Source organism: Aquarana catesbeiana, linkage group LG02, assembly GCF_042186555.1.
Source record: "Aquarana catesbeiana isolate 2022-GZ linkage group LG02, ASM4218655v1, whole genome shotgun sequence".
NCBI lineage: Eukaryota > Metazoa > Chordata > Amphibia > Anura > Ranidae > Aquarana > Aquarana catesbeiana.
Window position 1 is genome coordinate 183,751,164 of NC_133325.1, and position 22,721 is coordinate 183,773,884.

At 43.2% G+C, this 22,721-nt stretch overlaps 1 protein-coding gene across 1 annotated transcript in view; it reads right to left on the reverse strand.

Moving 5' to 3' along the window:
* LOC141127496 (inactive dipeptidyl peptidase 10-like) overlaps window positions 1-22,721 on the reverse strand; it is a 303,439-nt gene that overhangs the window by 47,142 nt on the left and 233,576 nt on the right. Inside the window, exons 17-21 of the mRNA XM_073614008.1 lie at window positions 22,255-22,302; window positions 11,251-11,349; window positions 7,987-8,053; window positions 6,291-6,485; window positions 6,071-6,125 (exon numbers count right to left, since the gene is read on the reverse strand). Coding sequence (XP_073470109.1) covers window positions 6,071-6,125; window positions 6,291-6,485; window positions 7,987-8,053; window positions 11,251-11,349; window positions 22,255-22,302 — 464 coding nt within the window. The remainder of the gene's footprint in view (window positions 1-6,070; window positions 6,126-6,290; window positions 6,486-7,986; window positions 8,054-11,250; window positions 11,350-22,254; window positions 22,303-22,721) is intronic.

Genomic DNA, 22,721 nt, shown 5'->3' on the forward strand with positions numbered 1-22,721 from the left:
GCTGCTACTGCTGGGGACATGATACACTGTAATGAAGGAGATCGCTGCTGCCTGGGGACGCTGATGTGAGGAGGGCTCTGCTGCCTGGGGACACCACAGATGTGAGGAGGGCTCTGCTGCCTGGGGACACCACAGATGTGAGGAGGGCTCTGCTGCCTGGGGACGCCACAGATTTGAGGAGGGCTCTGCTGCCTGGAGGCGCTGATGTGAGGAGGGCTCTGCTGCCTGGGGACACCACAGATGTGAGGAGGGCTCTGCTGCCTGGGGCACCACAGATGTGAGAAGGGCTCTGCTGCCTTGGGACACCACAGATGTGAGGAGGGCTCTGCTGCCTGGGTACACATGATGTAAGGAGGGCTCTGCTGCCTGGGGACACCACAGATGTGAGGAGGGCTCTGCTGCCTGGGGACACCACAGATGTGAGGAGGGCTCTGATGCCTGGGGACGCCACAGATTTGAGGAGGGCTCTGCTGCCTGGAGGCGCTGATGTGAGGAGGGCTCTGCTGCCTGGGGACACCACAGATGTGAGGAGGGCTCTGCTGCCTGCGGACGCCACAGATGTGAGGAGGGCTCTGCTGCCTGGGGCACCACAGATGTGAGAAGGGCTCTGCTGCCTTGGGACACCACAGATGTGAGGAGGGCTCTGCTGCCTGGGTACACATGATGTAAGGAGGGACTCCGCTGCCTGGGGACACCACAGATGTGAGGAGGGCTCTGCTGCCTGGGGACACCACAGATGTGAGGAGGGCTCTGCTGCCTGGGGACACCACAGATTTAAGGAGGGCTCCGCTGCCTGGGAACACCTGATGTAAGGAGGGACTCCGCTGCCTGGGAAAACCAGATTTAAGAAGGGGCTCCGGTGCCTGGGAACACCAGAGGTAAGGAGGGACTCCACTGCCTGGGGACACCAGATGTGATGAGGGGCTCTGCTGCTGGGGACACCAGATGTGAGGAGGGACTCTGCTACCTGGGGACACCAGATGTAATGAGCGGCTCCGCTGCTGGGGGCCCCTGATGTGATGAGGGGCTCTGCTGCTGGGGACAGCAGATGTGAGAAGGGACTTCGCTGCTGGGGATGCCACAGATGTGAGAAGGGCTCTGCTGCCTGGGGACGCTGATGTGAGGAGGGCTCCCCTGCCTGGGGACACCACAGATGTGAGGAGGGCTCTGCTGCCTGGGGACGCCACAGATGTGAGGAGGGCTCTGCTGCCTGTGGACGCCACAGATGTGAGGAGAGCTCTGCTGCCTGGGGCACCACAGATGTGAGGAGGGCTCTGCTGCCTGGGTACACATGACGTAAGGAGGGACTCCGCTGCCTGGGGACACCACAGATGTGAGGAGGACTCTGCTGCCTGGGGACACCACAGATGTGAGGAGGGCTCCATTGCCTGGGGACACCACAGATGTAAGGAGGGCTCCGCTGCCTGGGGACACCAGATGTAAGGAGGGGCTCCGCTGCCTGGGGACACCAGATGTAAGGAGGGCTCCGCTGCCTGGGGACACCAGATGTAAGGAGGGCTCCGCTGCCTGGGGACACCTGATGTGATGAGGGGCTCCGCTGCTGGGGACAGCAGATGTGAGAAGGGACTTCGCTGCCAAGGACACCTGATGTGATGAGGGGCTCCGCTGCTGGGGACAGCAGATGTGAGAAGGGACTTTGCTGCTGGGGACACCTGATGTGATGAGGGGCTCCGCTGCTGGGGACACCAGATTTGAGGAGGGGCTCCGCTGCTGGGGACACCAGATGTGAGGAGGGACTCCGCTAGGGGCACCTGTTGGCATCTGGTGGCAGGTGACGTGGCAAGTGACACGCTCAGGGCCAACACTGATTCTGCATTATGGTGAGTTAAACTATTTAATTCTATATTTCAATGTAATAATAGTAATAATGCGTTTCAATCATCCTGACACCATAACAACCATGGTGCCGAGATGATTGAAGCGCTGAGACCAGTATCTTTATCTGCTGATTTGTTAAACTCTGGAATACACATTTCTATTGTGGTGTAGGATCTGGGTCTGCTGTCCCTCCATCCCTCTTTCCTTCTTTCTCTCTCCCTTGCTCCCTCTTTTCCCCTTTCTTTCTCCATCTCTCATTCATCTCAGACTCTAACCACACCCCCATTTGAACCACGCCCATATAAGCCACTATTTCACGTAAACTGCGCCACAATTTTCTTTTTTTGCTATGTCACGCCTACAAACGCATGCCCTGCCACCTAATTATAATAAGACTCTGCCTACAGTCAAAAAAGTGTGCCTATAAATTTTTTTACAATGTTGGCAACTATGTCATCCATTCATGTGCAAGCAAATATGCTGTTTTTTTACTTTCCTTGCTCATATTTGGGTATGAAGCTGTACCTCATTCATTAAACTATGGAGCAACTGCACTTGCAGAGTGCAACTGCGGGTGGTAGTGGGAGGGCCCAGGGTCAGCTTTTGCATCAGAGCCCACAAGCTTCAAGTCCGGTAAAAACGATTCCACCACTCCTCCTCTGCTTCGGTGTGTTTTGGGAATTGTAGTGTAAAGTGTCCATGAGTCCCATTCTATGGCTTTTGTCCCAGATTTCAATTCCCATGATCCTTAGCATTCTGCATAGAAGCCCCTAGGCTTTCCTGGAGAGGGGATAGTGCAACATGACATCCAGAATAACAATAGAAAGTGAAAGTAAAACTGACTATAAAGAGGATATTGTCTCCTTCCACCTGTAGTAAAGTGAATAATCAGCTATCAGTCCCAAAAAGTTTCTAACATTTAGAAAAACTTTATGGTACCCATCATTGTGGCAGGGCAACTGAATGAAGGTAGAGTAGATAACCATCAGCTCGCTGGTACAGAATTTAAATTAAAGTCAGTGACACACATTCTGTATAGCAGTCATGAATAAAATATAATTTCAGGAGCAGATAATCCTAAAAAATGCTTTGCGACATCTCAGAAATGTGTCAGCAATTCATCAGCAGCTCGAATATGTATGAATCTTAAATCCCAATATGGATTTCCATCTGGTATGATAAATGGGAGTTGTGTTTTATTTTCTGGAAGCTGGCTATAAATTGCAGCTTCCCTAGTATAGAATGCTGCACAGGTAATCAAGGCAACTCTCCATGCAGCTTCTAGCCGCTTGCTTTATTCCTCCCTGCAGAGTAATTTCCCTGTGTTCTACTGATGATCTAAACCCAAATTTGTGATGAAGTAAATCCACATATAATATATGCAAGCTCATTCTACACTTCATCTCCTCCAGACCTCCAAAGCTGAATTTACAATCAGCTATAGCCACCTAGCTGCTATGAATCCAGGTTTAAAAGATGCATATCACCTTCCTTCCAGGGCTCTATGAATAATATTCCAATCTGATTACACGAGTCTACAAAGAGTGTTCGCCTACCATAAAATCATTCCTTATGCATCAGCAATTGAAAAAAAATGGATATGCAGTCTTTAGTGTAAATGTTCAAATATGTGCAAATGGAAAACAGCAAAAAGGCTCCAAGAATCTTGTAAATACTATATTATTACCGATGTTACTTGGTTCAGAGGAAGCTAATCATCTCAGCTCGTAGTGGCCATTGTTTGACCCCAAAACCACGATTTTTCAGCATTTCCATATGAGTAATTTCACTCTTGTAGAAGCTGAACGGGCACTTCACTGCCAGGGAACTAGTTTGCATCACTGGGTCAGACAATGGCTAATTCCATTGTGGATCAATTTATTCAACTACACTGTTCTCCCTATAAGCACACACCTAGCCCACAAGCTGTATACATATGATCAGTGCCAGTTGGTGCATATCCAACTTCTTGGGTATGTCAGGGCAGGGAGAAGGTTTACAACAAGGCAGGGCTGTGTATAAAAGCATTGAAGGCCTGCTCTCAATATAGTATGCAAAAAACATAAGTTTCACCTAAACATGATAAAGAGCAGAGTCTAATTTGTCAGTAATCACATTAAAGCCGAGTTCCACTCAAAAATGGAAACTCCGTTTGTTTGCTTCCTCCCCCCTCTGGTGCCACATTTGGCACGGGTACTCCACTTCCGGGAGACCTGGCTGTGGCGAGATGCGGCGAGGTCCTCCGAAAGTTCAGCCCCCCTCCTCTTCCTCCACCGCCGGTGTGCTATCAGATTAGCGAACCATCCAGATCAGCAAACAGAAGTGACGTTCCGTAAACTGCACATGCGTCCACCACTACCAGGTTTGCTAATCTGACAGAACACCTGCAGTCAGAAGAAGGCGGCAGTGAACATCTTACTACACTCTGCTAGGTCTTGAATTTCAGAGTAATTTTAGAAATAAAGTGAGCGTACATAAATAAATATATTATATTGACATCTGCAATGCTGTTTGCATGCTACATTTTGAAAGAAGCTGGATGAAAGTGATGTTCTGTCGCAGCCATCTTGGTACACCCACACTCGGCCACACTAAGCCTACAGTCTGAAGTCGCCAAGCGGACATCTTTTTTACACCCACCGAAATCTTGCATTACACACTTATTTTTACCACTAAACTGAGCTTATATCAGCAAATACAGTTTTTAGAAGTCCGTGACACTGTTTTGATGTTGAATTTTCAAATTCTAAACACTGTATTTCATGATATAAGCTCAGTTTAGTGGTAAAAATAAGTGTGAAATGTAAGACTTCGCTGGGTGTAAAAAAGATGTCCACTTGGTGACTTCAGACTGTAGGCTTACTGCGGCTGAGTGCTGGGTGTACTAAGATGGCCATGATGGAACCTCACTTCCGTTACAAGTTTTGACGGGTCGCCTAATCTGACGGAACACCAGCAGTAGGAAGGTGGTGGAGGCCATGTTGGTACACCCCTCATTATTCTGCACTAAATCTTTAGGCTTTCAAAATGTAACATCAAAACAGCATCACAGACGTCAATATACTATATTTATTTACATACACTCACTTTATTGCTAAAATTATTTAGAAATTCAAGCCGTAGCTGGGTGTAGTAAAATGTCTGATGGCGCTGTTCTGTCAGATAAGCAAACCCCTGGAACAAACGAGCAGCTGGCGGAATGTCACTTCCGTTCTCTGATCTGATGGGTTCGCTAATCTGATAGAACACTGTTAGAAAAAGGGCAGCATGCTTTACAGATGCGCAGTAGAGAAGCAGCTGTGAAGCCGAAAGGCTTTACTGCAGGTTTCCCTTACCACGAATGGTGGCGGCACACCCGAGACTTCTATCAGTGTCCGGCTAAGCACTGGTTAAAGCTTGTAGTTTTAGTAAATATAAACTGCTAAATACCTTTTCTCATCATCAGAGCAGTTTTGTGACTTCTATCAGTGTCTGGTTAAAGCTTATTGGATGAGTATTCATTCTACTCTGCTTTTGAGGCTGGACTTTCTGTCTCAAAGGTGCTGATTGGGCTTTGTGCAGATCACATGCACCCTCCCAAAAACAACCCCCAAAAAAACCTAGTAATACACCCAAAACTGAGCATAGCTCTGTGCTATCAGGAGATTGATTGGGGACTGTGGAAGAAGTAGAAGATCAGAGAAGACAGGATCAAACAGCCTTTTTACACAATGCGCAGAATTAACCCCTTAGGTTCCACAGTGAGTATAACAAGCATGTGTTTCTGCATATACAGACCGATTTTACTGTTGTAAGTTTAGTAACGCTTTGGGGGTTATTTTTTTTTTACGAAAGGCAAATCCACTTTGCACTACAAATGCACTGAAAGGGGGGCATGCAAGGAAAATGAAAAAAAACGGCATTTTAGCTTGCACATGATTGGATGATAAAATCAGCAGAGCTTCCCCTCATTTCAGATCTTCCCCTCAGATCTACAGCGACTGCACTTCCAAGTGCACTTTTAGTGCACTTGTAGTGCAAAGTGGATTTGCCTTTCGTAAATAACCCCCACTATGTCAGGTGACTGTGACGCAAGTGAAAGGAAGAACTTCTGGGGCCTTTCACAGTACCACTCAATCGCTAACACTACTGTACAGGATGGGTTCTGGACATATCTATATACTGTACTAACCTAAAGGTACTGTTTTGTGCGCAGCAACTTAAATCATAAAGCCCTAGAAGATTCCCTTACCTTCCCATATACTCCTATGCGTTTTTTGTCCACAAATGGCAAATGTTTCAAATGTCTGAAAAAAGGACATACATAATTATAAGTCTTTCCACACAAAAAATTTCACTGGTGCCATACAAATTTAATATAATATACTGTATATAAAGACTCGATAGTTTTGGAGGAAACATAGGTCAATCTGACATTGTAAAAGGAATAAAAATAGAAAATCTACACATACTGCACCAGAGGAAGGTGATCTTTAATCTCAGCTGAACCCAGTTTTCGGTCAGTTCCATGGAGCATATTCAGACCTTGATTCTTTGACCCTCGACCATCAATCTTCGCTATAATTACCTGGAAAGAACTTACAAGCACTGATTCCCACCCAAGAGAGAATATCTCTGTGACCTGCTGAGAACCTGGTGCTTCCGGCCTGTGTGAGGATAAAACAGCTCATTTTAGAATGTCTCATTCAGTAACTCATACTTTTATAGCATTAAAAGAACCATCCAAGCAGCTGTGACTATTTCATTGTTAGCACATTTTCTCAGTTTTGCATACAGTTATTTCTTTCTTTAAATAATAGATATGTTTTTCTTTCACTGAAAAAAAAATGGTATTTTAATGGGTTTTCCCGCCTGTCTGCCTCAACTGCCATTTAGTGGAAATAGGCAGAAATACAGTATAGGAGGATACTTTATGTAACTGTAGCATGGAGGATGTAAAATTTGCATCTACTACAAGGACCAACTTTGCTGGAAGGAAGAATGGCTATAAAACTACCCAATCCCACCTCTTTTTTTGAAGACCTCATGTGGGGAATAGACTGCCTAGGGCTACCCTACGGATTATAATGAGCACTTCTGATATTTGTTTTTACACAAAGAGATTTTTAAACCTGTAAGTTGGCGGATGTAGAACGTCTAAGGAAGAGCAGATGTTTCTTCACCTGATGTTCTTGGGGAGATTACTGCCTACCTATTGCCACCCTAAGATCTATAGCTCATGGATAACCTGAAATAAATTTAGTATTGGATTTATTCTTAGCTGGTTCTACACAACCAGGACCTAATACTACAATCCTTGGTACTTTGGGCAGTGGTTTTCAGGATTTCTGAAATGTTTGTCTCTGAAATAGAAAAAGCTTTTCTCTTTTAGCAAAGTGCCTGAAATATCAAATAAATTCAAACTTGTAGTGAAAAATTACAGCTACAAGTCTGAATGCAGACATTAGTCTTATGTCAGACACATATTTTAGATTAATTAGTCCCTTATTGTCTGCGCAGTGCTTTGCAGTTATTAGGGCTAGCAAATATATCTTTTACTGTACTTTGCCAATTATACAGATGTGACTATTATGACATCTAGAAAATTCAGACTGCATGTCCAGCCAGTCTCCACTGTGTCTACAATCTCAGTCTCCTCCGCACCTGCAGTTTCTGTTGCTCCTCTGCTTCCCTGCAGACTCCACAGCACCCTCAGCCTTCAATGCCTTCACCCCACCCCATCTGCAGCCACAGTCACTGCAGCATAGCCTCAGCTGCGCCATCTTGTCCTCACTGCATGCACAGTCTGAGTCTCTGCTGAGCCATTTCTGCACTCCTGCTTTGAGTTGCCCAACACCTCATGCCTCTCTCATGCTCCAGTTGCCTGTTATCCAGCACCAACCCTACTTCATGTCTGCAAGTACTTTTTGACTGACCTAGGGGTAGCTATCAGCTAAGCCCAAACTCCTGTGAGAGGAAGTTTGGCTTATTGTACACTATGCTAAATCCATATCTTTGCCTAAAACCGATATTAAATAACAGGGGAAAACAAAGAGCATTGCCAATGTACAACTACAGTAACCAAAGGAAACCAGTCAGGTTTCAGTGTATTTAACAGAGATCTTTGCCCCATTGAATCAGGTTTATAGTGCATAAATTGTTACTTACAGCCAGAGCACCAAAGGGAACTCAGCATCCTGGTAGCCTGATGGAAGAGTCAGACGGATGGAGAGGTCTGGCAAATAAACAAAATGCTGTACATTACTGAGAATATAAACTAGGTTTCAAATATTATGCGTTCTGAATTTAATATGATATGATGCACATGAGTGACAACGATATGAATGATATGAATTCAAATATTTCCACCCTGAGATTAACTAATTGTTCCTTGCACTACGAATTACATTTTCAAAATATGTTAGTCAACCAATAAGGCTCTGAGGTTCTGCGCCTCTCTTTTACCAGCCATAGGTGCCGGAATCTGCCAGTTTCCACATTACTTCCCCACAATGTCTGCGTACAAATGTAGTGAAGTTGCATACTGTAAGGCTGCTCTATTATTAGGCAAGGTACAGTAATGCAAGGTAAGGAGTGAAACGCATCAGTAGAAGACATGGGTGGGGTATCTCTATCACTGTTGACAGATCACAGTTTTTGTACACACACACAGCAGTGTGCAATTTCACTACTTTCACTTGTAGAAAGCGAATATCTAATTGATTTCCTTGATTTAGCACCACAGTGCACTTCTAAATGCTTTATTTTGGTTGAACAAGAAAAAAAGAAAGGAAGAACAAAAATCAGAAATGAAAAAAAAGACACATATCCCATTAAACCATCAACCTTTAGAATAAGCTCCTTCCTTACAGTAGACACCATAAGATGCCAAGTGTTATGGAAATGTCTCCCTGGCTCACTGTGATGCTGAAGACTATTATAAATGCTTAAAGAGACCCTGTTGCCAGACTATGCAGTTCAACAAAAATGTTCTCATAAGACTTTAGTTTCATTTAACATATTTTATGCATATATTTACTTGTCAATGTCTCCCTTGCGCCACCATATTAAAATGCAATGTCAGCAGCCCCAGCAGACTCACTCAAGTGACATTATATAGCATTACCCATCATTCCTCCCCTGGAAGTTACATAAAAGCTTACATAGGGAGGAGAAGGGAAGGCTTGAGATGTTGGGCCAGCACAGAGAGTAACTGGTTCCCCTGAAGAGGAGAAGATTATGAGGAAAGGAAAGAGGGGACTGTGCTAGGAAATTCTTCTTGGAGTAGTCAAATTCTCTAAGAAGTTCAAAGGCATATTGCAAATGAACAATTCTGTCAGATTATGCCATCTACCAACTGGAAGAAATTTAGCTTAACCTGCTTAGCAAGTAATAAGAAAAAAAAAAAAAAATCGGGCCCGGGCAGATTACTAGCACATTATGACAGACTTACCTGAAAACAAAGCCCTCCTTCATGGGCTTCGGCGATATGAATGGCCAAGACGGCGATGACGTCACTCCCGCATATGTGCGCGGGAGTCGCTGTTTACGGAACGGCTCTGAAGAAATAGCATGGGCATGCCGGTCCTTCAGATCGCATGCACTGGTGACGTCACTGGCTGCATCTAAAGTAAACATCTCAAAACGGTGCACGGAGATATTTACAGTACCTATAGGTAGGCCTTATTATAGGCTTACCTATGGGTAAAAATCATACATGGGAGTTTACTCCCACTTTAATGATTTTGGGAAAAAACGGTTCACTATAAGAAAGTATTGTAAACTTAAAGTGGTTGTTAACCCACTTCTATGAAATCTTCTTATCCCCTCTGTACCTTAATAACATGTGTCCCTGTGCCTGTGTTCTGTAAAAAATCCGCCCGATCCGCTCCGCTCCGGACCCACTGTTGATTCCTCTCCTCTCTTCTCTCTCTGCTCACAGCTGCAGGGGGCGGGGTCGAGCCATCCCACTGATGTCAGCCGGGGAGGAGGGGGAGAGAGAGCCGACAATCAGCTGAGCGCCTGGAACCGCGCTCTTACAAGGTACAGATGTGCTGTATAACATGCTTTAACCACTTGCTGACCAGCCGCCATCATTTTACTGCGGCAGGTCGGCACGATCCCACGAACCGTCGCAGCTATACATTGGCTCGCGGGATCGGGACAGCAGGTGCACGCACATGTCCGCTGCACTGTGGGGGTGCCGATGCCGATGCTCGTGGCCGACGGTCGCAATGACCGCTGGCCGCGAGCACAAGGGACAGAACACGGACGTGTGTGTGTAAACACACAAATCCCTGTTCTGTTCTGAGAGGAGTGACAGATCGTGTGTTCCTATTAGCTAGGAACCACGATCCGTCACTTCCTCTAGTCAGTCCCCTCCCCCTTCAGTTAGAATCACCTCCCAGGGAACACAGTTAACCCCTTGATCACCCCCTAATGTTAACCCCTTGCCTGCCAGTGACATTTTTATAGTAATCAGTGCATTTTTATAGCACTGATCGCTGTAAAAATGGCAATGGTCCCAGAGTGGTGTCAAAAGTGTCCGATGTGTCCGTCATAATGTCGCAGTCCCGATAAAAATCGCAGCTTGCCACCATTACTAGTAAAGAAAAATAATAAAAATGCTATAAATCTATCCCCTATTTTGTAGACGTTATAACTTTTGCGCAAACCAATCAATATACGCTTATTGCAATTTTTTTTTACCAAAAATATGTAGAAGAACATATCCTAAAAACTGAGGCCTAAACTGAGAAAAAAAAATGTGCTTTTTTTTAAAAAAAAAGGCATATTTATTATAGCAAAATGTACAAAGCATTGTGTTTTTTTCAAAATTATCACTCTTTTTGTTTATAGCGCAAAAAATAAAAACCGCAGAGGTGATCAAATACCGCCAAAAGAAAGCTCTATTAGTGGGGAAAAAAAGGACGTAAATTTTATTTGTGTGCAGCGTCGCACGACCATGTAATTGTCAGTTAAAGCGACGCAGTGCCGAATCACAAAAAATGGCCCGGTCATTCAGCAGCCAAATCTTCTGGGACTGAAGTGGTTAAAGGAAGAGTATGTGTTTTCTTTTTGGGTTAACAAACGCTTTAATTCACCAGAAAGATAAAAAGGATGGTTATCATAGAGGAATAAATGTCTGTTTGAATTGGCTTTTCATGTCAGCTGCCATGGATATGAGCAATACACTAGAGTGAATTCCATCTCTTTGCTGAGAAAGTACCTTTGTAAAGAGATTTAATAATCATTTTGCAAAGTGTTAGTGCAGTAAGTGGCTGGTAACAGCTTGCAAATGCCAGTGACTGCCAGTTGGCTGACTGATTTCCAAGGGCAACAACAATATATAACAGGTCAAATTTATCAGCATACTTCATATGTAACATTTCTCATTGTATGCACTACTTATCTTGATAGAGTCAAACTTACCATAGTCATCAATTTGAACAGTCCTGTACATTGTCTCTGGCATGTCTTTTGTGCTGAGATATGTTTTCAAAACTTGGTTGTCCTCAATCAATAAGAAGTCTGAAACATTAAACATTTTGTAACTCAATCATATTGTTTGCAGGTCTACAGGAAAAAACACATATCCAGGCAAGTTATACAAGACTAAAAAACTGAGTCTATGGTGGTTTACCTAATTTTGGAACGGTCATCATACCATTTTTGTTATATGTTGGTCTGATTATGGGGGCAACATGCAGAGCCTTCTGTGGGCTAATGACTTAAACTACTGCTCTATGGGGTACTAGGTTGAGGTGAAGTTGCAGAGAAACAACAAGCCCAATCAATTGTTCCCCAAATTAGCAGCTAGCCAGTAAGTTCAGGATCTTGCCTTATACACAAGTTTATCCTTCCATCCAGCTAAAAAATTTGGAAAGTATTAACTATGGTCAGTGCCAGGACAAGGTCACCCAGCACCCAGGGTGAAGATGGCAAGCTGCGCCCCCCCCCTCCCCCAGGGGGCAAGGCTAATAACAGTGTACAGAGAAAAAGGCTCCATTCACACCTTCACATGTGAAGAATACACAAAAGAACCTTTTTAAAAATCACACTGCAATAAAAATGCGTGGAACTTTGTTATCATGCGTTTTGCAGCAGTTGAACGAGCGGAAAAGCAAGGTGTGCGTTATGCCATTAAGAATTAACATTGCTATTGCACACCTGTAAAAGAGCTGTGTGTGTTTGTGTATCGCAGGAATGTCTGCAGTTTTTCACACATTCCTGCAATGAACAGATGTCTACCTAGGGATGGGGGGGATGAATTCAAATTCAAAGAGGTCCGGTTTCTAAAATTTCAAATCGCTCTCTAATAAAGCATTAAAGAAGGCCAAACACATCCACATTTCAAGTAAAACAAAATAAAACCACTCAACATAAGGTGTCCTCATCAGAGTCCCCTTTTACATCAGATGGTCCCCTTTACATCAGGTGTCCCCATCAGAGTCCTCCCTTTACATCAGGGGTCCCAATCAGAGTCTCCCTTTACATCAAGTGGCCCCCTTTATATCAGTTGTTCCCATCAGCATCCCCCTTTAAATCTGGTGTCAGAGTCCCCCTGTACATCAAGTTTCCCCATCAGAGTGCCCCTTTACATCAGGTGTCTCCATCAGAGTCCCCTTTTACATCAGGTGTTCCAATCAGAGTCCTTCTTTACAACAGGTGTCCCAATAAGAGCCCCCCTTTACATCAGGTGTCTCCATCAGAGTTCCTTTTACATCAGGTGTCCCTCTTTTCATCAGGTGTTCCCATCGGAGTCCCCCTTTAGAGCAGGTGTCCTCATAAGTGTCCCACTTTACCTCAGGTGCCCCCTTTACATCAGGTGTCCCAATCAGAGTCCCCTTTACATCAGGTGTCCCCATCAGAGTCCTCCCTGTACATCAGGTGTCCCCCTTTACATCAGGTGTCCCCATCAGAGTCCCCCTTTACATCAGGTGTCCCCATCAGAGTCCCCCTATACATCAGGCGTCCCCATTAGAGTCCCCGTTTACATTGAGTGCCCCCCTTTTTATCAGGAGTCCCCATCAGAGTCCCCCTTTAGATCAGGCATCCCTCCGCCCTTGTACTGGACCTGACTATGGTGTTGATTTACTAACAACAAAATAGGCTGTAGGCTGTTCACTTTGCAAGTGAACTTGCACCTTGCAAAAGAATTATCCCCAGAGATTAGTGAATGAGGCGAAGCTCTGCTGACGTCCATCAGCCAATCATGTGCAAGTAAAATTTGTTTTTGTTTTCCTTGTATATGATTGGGTATTCTTTGCAAAGTAAGATTTCATCACATTCACTAAGCACTGGGGAAAAATCCCATGTGAAAGGCAACTTTCCTTGAAAAGTGAACATCCTATTTGTCTTTAGTAAATCAACCACCTCCTTAAAGGTTTACCCTTAAAGTAAACCTGTGGTAGCAATACACATATCACTGTGAAACAAGCGCTGTATTAGTCAATTCTAACTGTACTTGTAATAAATGGAAAAGACTTCTGCAAATGCTGTGGTACCCTCTCATAATTTCTGGGGTATGGAGAGAAAGATATGTCCCTTTCCCAAGTCTCTATGTGACAGTTATTGGTACAACAACCAACCACCATGACCATGTACTGTAAAGGAGAGGGGGGCGATAGGCATGCTGTAGCCCATGTCTACCGTCACAAAGCTGATCTCTACAGGAAATTTTGTGGGGTATGGTAGCACTGGCAGATATCTTTTTCTTTTAATAGGGGTACATTTTTATTAATATCGGTAATGACAGTAAATGTTCTTCCTGTGAAATTCCAAGTTGCTCCCTGGATAGCAAAAGGAGAATGGGCCCCATAAATGGCATAAATGGGACAGTAAGTACAGAAACGTATCCTTTACAAGAGCAGTTATTACTTCACAGATTAGCGCAAAGGCTGTGGAAGTTGACCCAAACCACTTCCCTCTCGTATTTCCATTCTCTCTCACTCAACTAATTCCATGCTGAGAAACCAGTTTGATTTTTTTCATAGCTATGTTTAATTTCATTGATAACTGTAACCAGGACTGGCCCAAGACATTGTGCTGCCTGGGCCCAAGAATTAAATGCTGCCCCCCCCCCCAAAAAAAAAAAACACGCCCACCAAAAGGCCCCCACACTCATTATTTTATATCATGATAACTAAAATTTAATTTATCAGAAAATCAGATTGAAAATGCCATAAAACTATTCCTTATTTTGTAGACGCTATAACTTTTATGCAAACCAATCAATATACGTGTATTCTATATACGAGTATTTTTTTTAACCAAAAATATGTAGCAGAATACATATTGGCCTAAACTGATGAAGACATTTTTTATAGCCAATATCTATAGGAGGGGTTTTTTCAGTTTGATGTGTATTATATGTAAAGTTGCGTACCATAAACCTGTATTGTCGTAATATTGAAGCCTATTGAGATTTCCATATATTAGAGTATTCCACTATTATTGTTAAGTTATTGATCAGTAAGTTAGCGCTGCACTTTTTTTTGTGGTGTGAGAAAACATATAACAGTGCTTAGCGGCAGGCCTTTTACTGACACTTTTTTTATTTTATCTTCAGTAGTTTATTGTAAATAGTAGTGTGGTGATTACCTATTATACTAAACATCGGCATAATAAACATCAACACATTTCAGTTTGGCCCCACCAGGCCGGCCCCCCCATGGACAAAGTGCCTGGCTGCTGAGTTCATCACCCCATCCCTGCACTCAGTGCACTGATTGGCACTGATTGGCAGCACTGACAGGCAGCAATGATTGGCACTGATAGGCGGCACTGATTAGCACTAAAAGAAAGCACTGATTGGCACTGATTGGTGAAGTAGAATAATAACGTATCAAACCAGGCAGGATCTCAGTGATGTAGGCTTATTAACAGCTGGGAACATACAGAATTATGTTCAAAGTATTACAAGATGCAGGTCTAATTTATACAGTTTTTTACAATGCAAACATAATAGGTACAACATGATTGGTTGCCAAGATCTACCTCAATGTAACTAACCATAAATCTGACACCTGTCATACAACCAGACAAACTTAATTATTCCCAGAATTCCTACAGGTTTATTAAAATGATTTATAACTGGTTTTGTCCAATTAAAAACACCTGTGTAGAGACAATATGGAACCCAGCTGTGTTAAATCAAACCCTCCTCGTCCTGATAAGACTTCGCCAACTTCAAGGATAACAGATTTACGACATTGGGAGAGTGAACTTTCATTAACCCCACCTTATGTGTTATATGTCCCACTATATAATTCTATATGTATCCATTTTAACAGTTTTAATGAGGGCACAAGCAGACCTTTGTTTGACCCTGTTAAATTTAATGTACTGTACATAACTTTCCCATATTCCACATAATTATTTCTAAACCACCTGTATAAGATGTCCTTATCTTATCAGGCTGTAATTCAACTGCTGTCAAAGTTTTTCTTTTCTAATTAGCGCTTACTTAAAAACTAAAAACGAACTATCCTAATGAACATTCACCCAGTAAAAAATATCAGCATGAAACAGAGAGGTCATCTAAAGTTCAACATTTAAAAATGAAGACTTTCTATATCTATGGAATACATAGTTACATTAATAAAGATTAATAACTATTGCTTCACTTATTGAATAATAATATTGATAGGACCACTACTATATAATAATAATAATAATATTATAAATAATAATATGAATAATAATTATATTATCAATAAAACATATGCAAATTAATGTGAATAACATAAAATATATTGGTTAATATGAAATTCTACTACATTGGCACTGATAGGAAGCACAGATGGGCCCTGATTGGCACTGATAGGTGGCACTGATTGGCAGCACTTAACAGATTTGCACTGACAGAGGAGAGGGAGTTTTACACTGAGCCGATACTGACGCTTAGTGAAATTGTGTGTGACACTGTCATGTAATGTAACTGCATACACATAGAGACCAGCTGTCAAAATTCAGCGGTGATGTCAGGGGTGGGCGGGACCTGGGGTGGGCGGGACCTGGGGTGGGTGGGACCCAGCAGCTATCAAACACCAGCCAATGATTGGGCTGCTTAAGAAAGAGGTGTGGCCACATACATGTAGCAGCCCACCCAGATTCCACCCCATTGGTGTCAGATATGCCACTGCTGGAAATGTGCATGCAGGCTGAAATGCACATGCGGTGCAGGTCAACACTGAAATGCATTTCAATGACCTATAGAGGTGTGTTTATGTGTCAACCAAAAAGAGTAGCATATACAGGACAGCTGGCATTCTACACGGAGGTGAATGGGAACCTTCTTGTTTGCACATCAGAGCACTGGGAATCAAGTGACATATCTGAAGGCACAGCTATTTATTCTGTGTATCATTCCTAAGGGTATTTATGTGGCACTGCATTTATAATGCAACACCAAACTCTTGCAATGTTTGCTCCAAGGAAGGCAGTATTTATATTCTTTACATTGTAGCTGTCTCATGTATACAAATTCATGCAGTCAGGAACACTGCATAGACTAGTCCAGATTGTATAATCACAATAATCAATCACAATAATCCCTTCTGCATCGGATCACACGTGCCATTTTTGTTATTACAGCCCTAGTGACATCATCACTTGAGTATTTATAAAGAGCTACAACAGCTAATACGTGCAGGCACAATAGCTGCCGGTTGGCATCTAATTTTCAAAACTTTGCATAATTAAAGACTTCAGGTTGCACTGGGACTTTATGCGCTAAACAATTAACAATTATGTTTAGTGCAACAGATTAAATTAAAAATTCACAAAGATCTACAAAAAGTCATTTATAAAGTATGTAAGGATTGCAGTAAACAGTATTATTATTATTTTTTTTATCTTTGTGTTCTCACATATTCTATGGAGATAAACAGTAAGTATACAGTAGCTTCCCCTGGATTTAAAGTGGAATGAATGCAGAATGAAAAAAATACATGTTTATTCCAGCAAAAAAGTGCATTTCAAGCTTGTGTATGCTTTAGACCCTGTACATCTTGATACAATAATTAATTCACTTCCATCATGATGGGCTTTAGATCAATAATTTCAAATGCAGGGTGTCTAGACATTGGGGGTTATTTACTAAAGGCAACTCCACTTTGCACTACAAGTGCAAACTACAAGTGCAAACAGCACTTGAAATTGCACTGAAAGTGCACTTGGAAGTGCAGTCGCTGTAGATCTGTGTTATATGTACTAGCAGATTTGGATACACTATCAAATTGAAGCCAAACTCCATATAACAATTTATAAGCAATTAAAGCAATTACAGCAATTTGGGGTGGGGGTTGGAGTGTTAAGGTTTTACATAGATAAATGAAAGCTAATCATTGCAAATTAGTGTTGAATGGTTTGTCTTAGCCCTGTAACTGCTACATCTGCAGGTTTGTTTTGTTGAAAAACAACAAAAATGACTTAATGGCCAGATCACCAGGTGAAAATAAATGAAGCCCAAAAAAAAAATAAATTAGATCACATCTGTGAATTGGTACACTGCAAGCACTTTAATGTGTAGTAAGTCCTGTGATGTTTATGTATATAGTTAATCTGTACAAGGATATAAGAATCTGTAAGCAGATCCCACTTTTAACCCCATTATCCAATATTACTGTAACTTGGTAGATACTGATCCAGATTGGTCAAGTAAAAACCAATATACAAGATTGCAGAAATAAGACAGAGAAATGCCATCTTAACAGTATGGGGGACATTTATCAATTCTGTCGCACAGCAAGGCAATGCTATAAAGGAGCAGTGAGGCAGATTGTGAAACAGATTTATTACAAGGTTACAGTCATAAATTCCTTTTTCAGTTGTTCTAAAGTAGCTAATGACTGAATGATATTTGACCCTGATCACTTCCTAATCATATATCTGTTTGGTGTGAAAATATGCTTTATCTTCAGTAATAAATCTGTCGTCGATCTTTATACATTTGTCACAGTTGGGCTGTCCAGTAATACAGTTGCAGGGGTCATAAATACACTGCATACCTGTTGCATTGACTTTGCTAAAGTTGGGCACACACGGGCCGGATTTCGGGAGACGTTTGCCACTTCATACACATTTGTCCGACATGCACACCGTTTGGCCGCCTTCTGTCAGACAAGCATGCTGGAAAACCAACAGCCGACCGGCTCCTGATCGGAGGGTTCTGTTGGGGTGGGAGCGGGGGAGATTGCTGTACTAACTTTGCATAGCGAGAACAGCGGTTCCTGACAGAGCTGACAGTTTTTTTTTTTTCAACCCACTGGGTTGAACGGAAAAAAAACCTATAGTGTGTACCAGGCTTAAAGCGGAGTTCCACCCAAAAGTAAAGTGAAAAGTTACTAAAGCGCTGATAGGGATAGAGTGATCCAAATTATGTGAGATATAGTATTAAAAGATGCCCAAATAATATAGCTGCAATTAAATATGTGACTTACTACACAAATACAATCATGAAAATAAAAAATGAATAAATTGCGCTGATATTAACCTAATAAAAAAAACATGTACCCGCTCCCCCTCGTATGTAAAATGATCAGCTGCATACAGCGTAACGCTGGAGACTCCTCATCCACCACCAGTGCACAAACACACACTGCTGGAAACGTCACAGGCTCCTCCTTCTGACGTGTTGCGTCACCAGACACGTGACTTTTTTTGTGCACTGGTGGTGGATGAGGAGTCTCCAGCGTTACGCTGTATGCAGCTGATCATTTTACATATGATCTTACCTACGGGGAAATGTGAGTGAAGTTACCCTAATCATATAGGGATCTTTTTGCCACATTATCTGCGCAATGGTTTTGTTTTTCCTTTTTGTTTTATATGTCTTGAAAGTCCGCTGAAAGATGGGAATTTCACCTGTAACAAGCAGCAGTGGAACAGTCTAACAGGAACAGTTGTCACCCATTCAAGCTTGATTATCTGGTCCCGCAAATCTATTGTTGAATTTTTTCTGGTGCGCACCAAGTGGATGATTTATTTGTGGGTATTAACTAATTCAGCATTTTTTCACCGGAGGACTTTTTTTCACTATTTCATTTTGTTGAATATTTTTTTTCAGCTCACATATTTATGGTATCTATATATTTGATGGCACACGGTGCAACATTATTAGGTTAATATCAGCGCAATTATTCATTTTTTATTTCCACCCAAAAGTGAAACTTCTGCTTATCTGATTCCTCCCCCCTCCGGTGCCACATTTGGCACCTTACAGGAGAGAGGGGGGAGCAGGTACATGTTTTTTACAGGTACCCTGTCCCCACTTCCGGGAGACTGGGCGGTGGCGAAGTACGTCAGCAGCATGGCCCCCCTCCCCTTCTGCCAGGCCAGTGAGAGAGTGCAGCGCGCTTCACGCATGCGCAGTAGGGACCCAGCAATGTAGCCGAAATGCATTCTATGGGCAACATGAATATTAATCCCTGGGAGGGTGGCCCAGATGGTTGCTGGAAGCCTAGCAACTGGAAGATCTAGTCTTATATCACAGGCAGGGGCTGCTGATAGGGCAGTACAACCGACCCTGTTGTACCGGCGGGTGGAGTGATGCCATGATTCTCCGCCTGGTGACCGCCTCCAGTTCTCACTTGCAAAGATGAGAGGTGGCTGACAGGAAACATCTGAAGGAGATCGTGGCTGCAATGGACACAGTGAGTGGAGAATAGAATAGAATCCTCACTGTGTCCCAATATACAGTATATCTCACAGCACAGCGGGCTATAATCAGCATTAAAATAATCATCACAGGCAGGACATTAGGAAAGGGGCTCTATCATGGTTCTATGACACATGGCTGCTGAGGTTGCTGACTTTGTTATGGCTGTGCTGTGTTACAACCTGTTACATACAGTAACATAAGTTAAAAAAGTCATCAAACAGCCGTGTGGCACAGAGCCATGATAGAGCACCTGCTTAATGTGCTGCCTGTGATGAATATTGTAATGCTGATCATAAGACAGTGAGATACTACTTTAAACTTGAGGGAGCAGTAAATGTGCAGCGGAGCTGCATTTTTACCACCCCCCAAACCAATCCCCTTTAACCGCTTCCCATCCAGTGACATACCAGTACGTCGTCGCAGGATTGGAAGGGTGATATCTTGGTCATCACTGCAGCAATGTTCAAAATATCATTTTTTAGCCCCAGCAATGTATGCAAGCCATTACTGGCTTGAACAAGCATGTGATCAAACCGATCTTGGTTTGATCAGATGCTTTGGTGGCCAGAGGACAGATATGGGGTCTAAAAGACCCCAGATCTCTCCATAAAGAGGACCTGTCATGGCTCTTGCTATCACAAGGGATGTTATTTATCCCTTGTGAAAGCAAAAATAAATAAATAAATAAAGATACAGTGTACATTTTTTACATTTTTAATAAAATAAAATGAAAAAGAAATTTAAACTGCCTCCGCTCTTTCGTGCTTTTGCACAAATGCAAACTCACACGAGTGTGTAAACAGCAACAAACCTGCATTTTGTTTCGAGACTGGGTCAGGGACAGGGGTGAGGTCAAGGGCATGGTTAAAGGGACCCCATCAGGTAGGCTGTACAGGGCCCCATAATTTCTAACAGCAGCCCTGATCATAGGAAAAAGGTGTCACATGGATTTTAGAAGGAGGCAACCAACTTCCAATAACATTTTGTGAGTACAGGCAGTGGGAGAGATCTTAGATACCATTGGGCTGATGTGTGTAAAGGGGACATCAGCTAGTGTCCTGAAGAGCTTAGTCTAATTTTCTGTGTAGGGATTTTGCTCTAATTTCTCTAAAGAAAAAGCTTTTATGCTTATAAAACTTCTTTTACTACAAAGCATCAAACTACCAGACTCTGCTTTTGCAAGGACTTTTGCTTCACTTCTACAGGAGGTAGTTTACTGTCCTCATCTTGTACATCTTTTTCTTTTTGGAGTATCCCACTTAATTCTCCCCATCCAAGTTAACCCAAAAATAAAAACACAAACAAGAACACCCCTAGACTGATCATGGAGCCAAAGAGTGACTGGGACTGTGTGCCTGGCTGCGGGGCTATCATTGGGAAAAAGAAACCAGGCATATTTCCAGCAGCTCCTTTTGTTGGTAGCGCTACAGTAACATAAGGAGTAAGTCTGTAAGGCAAATATCAAGGTATCTTCAGGTCACAAATAAATGGGATTGAGTGTTGGAAACCAATGGCATTAGTAGGAGCATTTGTGGTGAAAATTGGATAGCTTGCACTTTACAATCTCTTGGAGACAGTAAAATCAACTTGCAGCAGTTATGTGGTGTCTGAATTCATGTTATTTATTCATAAAGCATTCTCAAAAGAAGAAATCAGCAATGGCAGCCCATATAATTCTCCCATGAAGGGTGCACTTAACCACTGAACAATCAAATAGATTTTATTTATGTAGCTAAGTCTCTGGCCTTGTCCAGTCTAATGAGAATGTTCCAAGCCAAAGATAGCATACATCCTCCTGCATGTAGTGGGTTGTGAGGCATAGTGGGTGCAAGGTGGACAGTAGTTCTTCAACACTGAGCTCCGGGTCTCTCGCTAGACCCTCTGATTCACTGACTCTGAATCCCTTGAGCTCCTCCAAGGTTGCAGTGGTATCTCCCTCAAGCTTCACCCCTGCTTCTCTGCTGGGTCCCTAGCTTGGCACTCCAGATACTTCTCAAGCTTCACCCCTGCTAACCAGCGAGGTCCCTGGCTAGACTCACAAGGCTGCTCTGCAAGCATCTCCTCCACGGGTTGGGTCCCTGACTTGATCACCGCCTGAAGTTTCCCAATTCTCTACCGTGCCCTTTTCGGTGAGAATGTGGTTCCCGTACTTGCTTCACTTACTCACTGTGGTCCCTGGTAAAGGTGGTTGGTCCCTTTGTGGCGACAGCTTCCCATCTACCTCTGTCCACTGATAGGTTCTCTGGCCGGCAGAACTGGTTGGACTGCAAGCCACAATCCCAACCCTGCGCTGCTCTCTTTACTTCTGGACAGGCCCTCACACAGCCTAGCAGCCAGATGCCCCCGGGATAAGCACAATGTCCGGCCTAGCATCCTGGGGCGTAGGACACATGTCCACCCAGACAGCCATCCAGGTGGCACAGAACATAGATCACCTGACCTGACCAGAATATATATGCTCTCGCAGCAGGCCAAGGGATTCAAGAAAACCCGTGCCCATTGGTGGAGATACCACATATACCCATAACCTGACCTTGGGTTGCCCTTCTCGTATCTAGTACCACCAAGTACCTGGCCACCTAGTGGTAGAAGAGAAAAGTGCAACAAGGCCAAACTTAGGGAGAAATCAATACATCTCTATCAATCGACCAAGATAACTACTCCTGGCAAGTAAATATGTGAGGAGCTCCATGACTAAACCCCAGGGTGCTACATCTGTATGTGCAGTATATTTTAAAATGATCTCATCATGTTAAGAATGTGCCACTCACCCTTAGGATTGTTGGTTGAATGTACAGAAATCTGAGGAATTCCTGGACCTGTAAAATATAGAATACAGTGCATTCTTAGTCTTAAGAGGAGGTATATAGCAGTAAGACTTCATTCACATGGGCATGCTAATCTATTCATCCATACAAAGGCACGTCTTTACCTGTACGGGAAGCATAAATACCCCCAACTGTTCATCTATGCAGGACCAATGCACAGATCTGAACAGAGCAAACTAGGCTCTGATCCATGCCTCAGTCCTGCAGGAATGTGCACTTGGAGATGCGTTTGAAGATCCATGCAGATCCGTGCAATTGCCCTCCTATCATGGATTTGAACAGGCTGCATGGATCTGCATGGATCTTCATGGATCTTCAAACACATCTCCAACTGTACTTCTGTGCAGTACTGATGCAAGGATCAGACTGCAGTCCACTCTGTTCTGTGTGCATCAGTCCCACGTGGATGT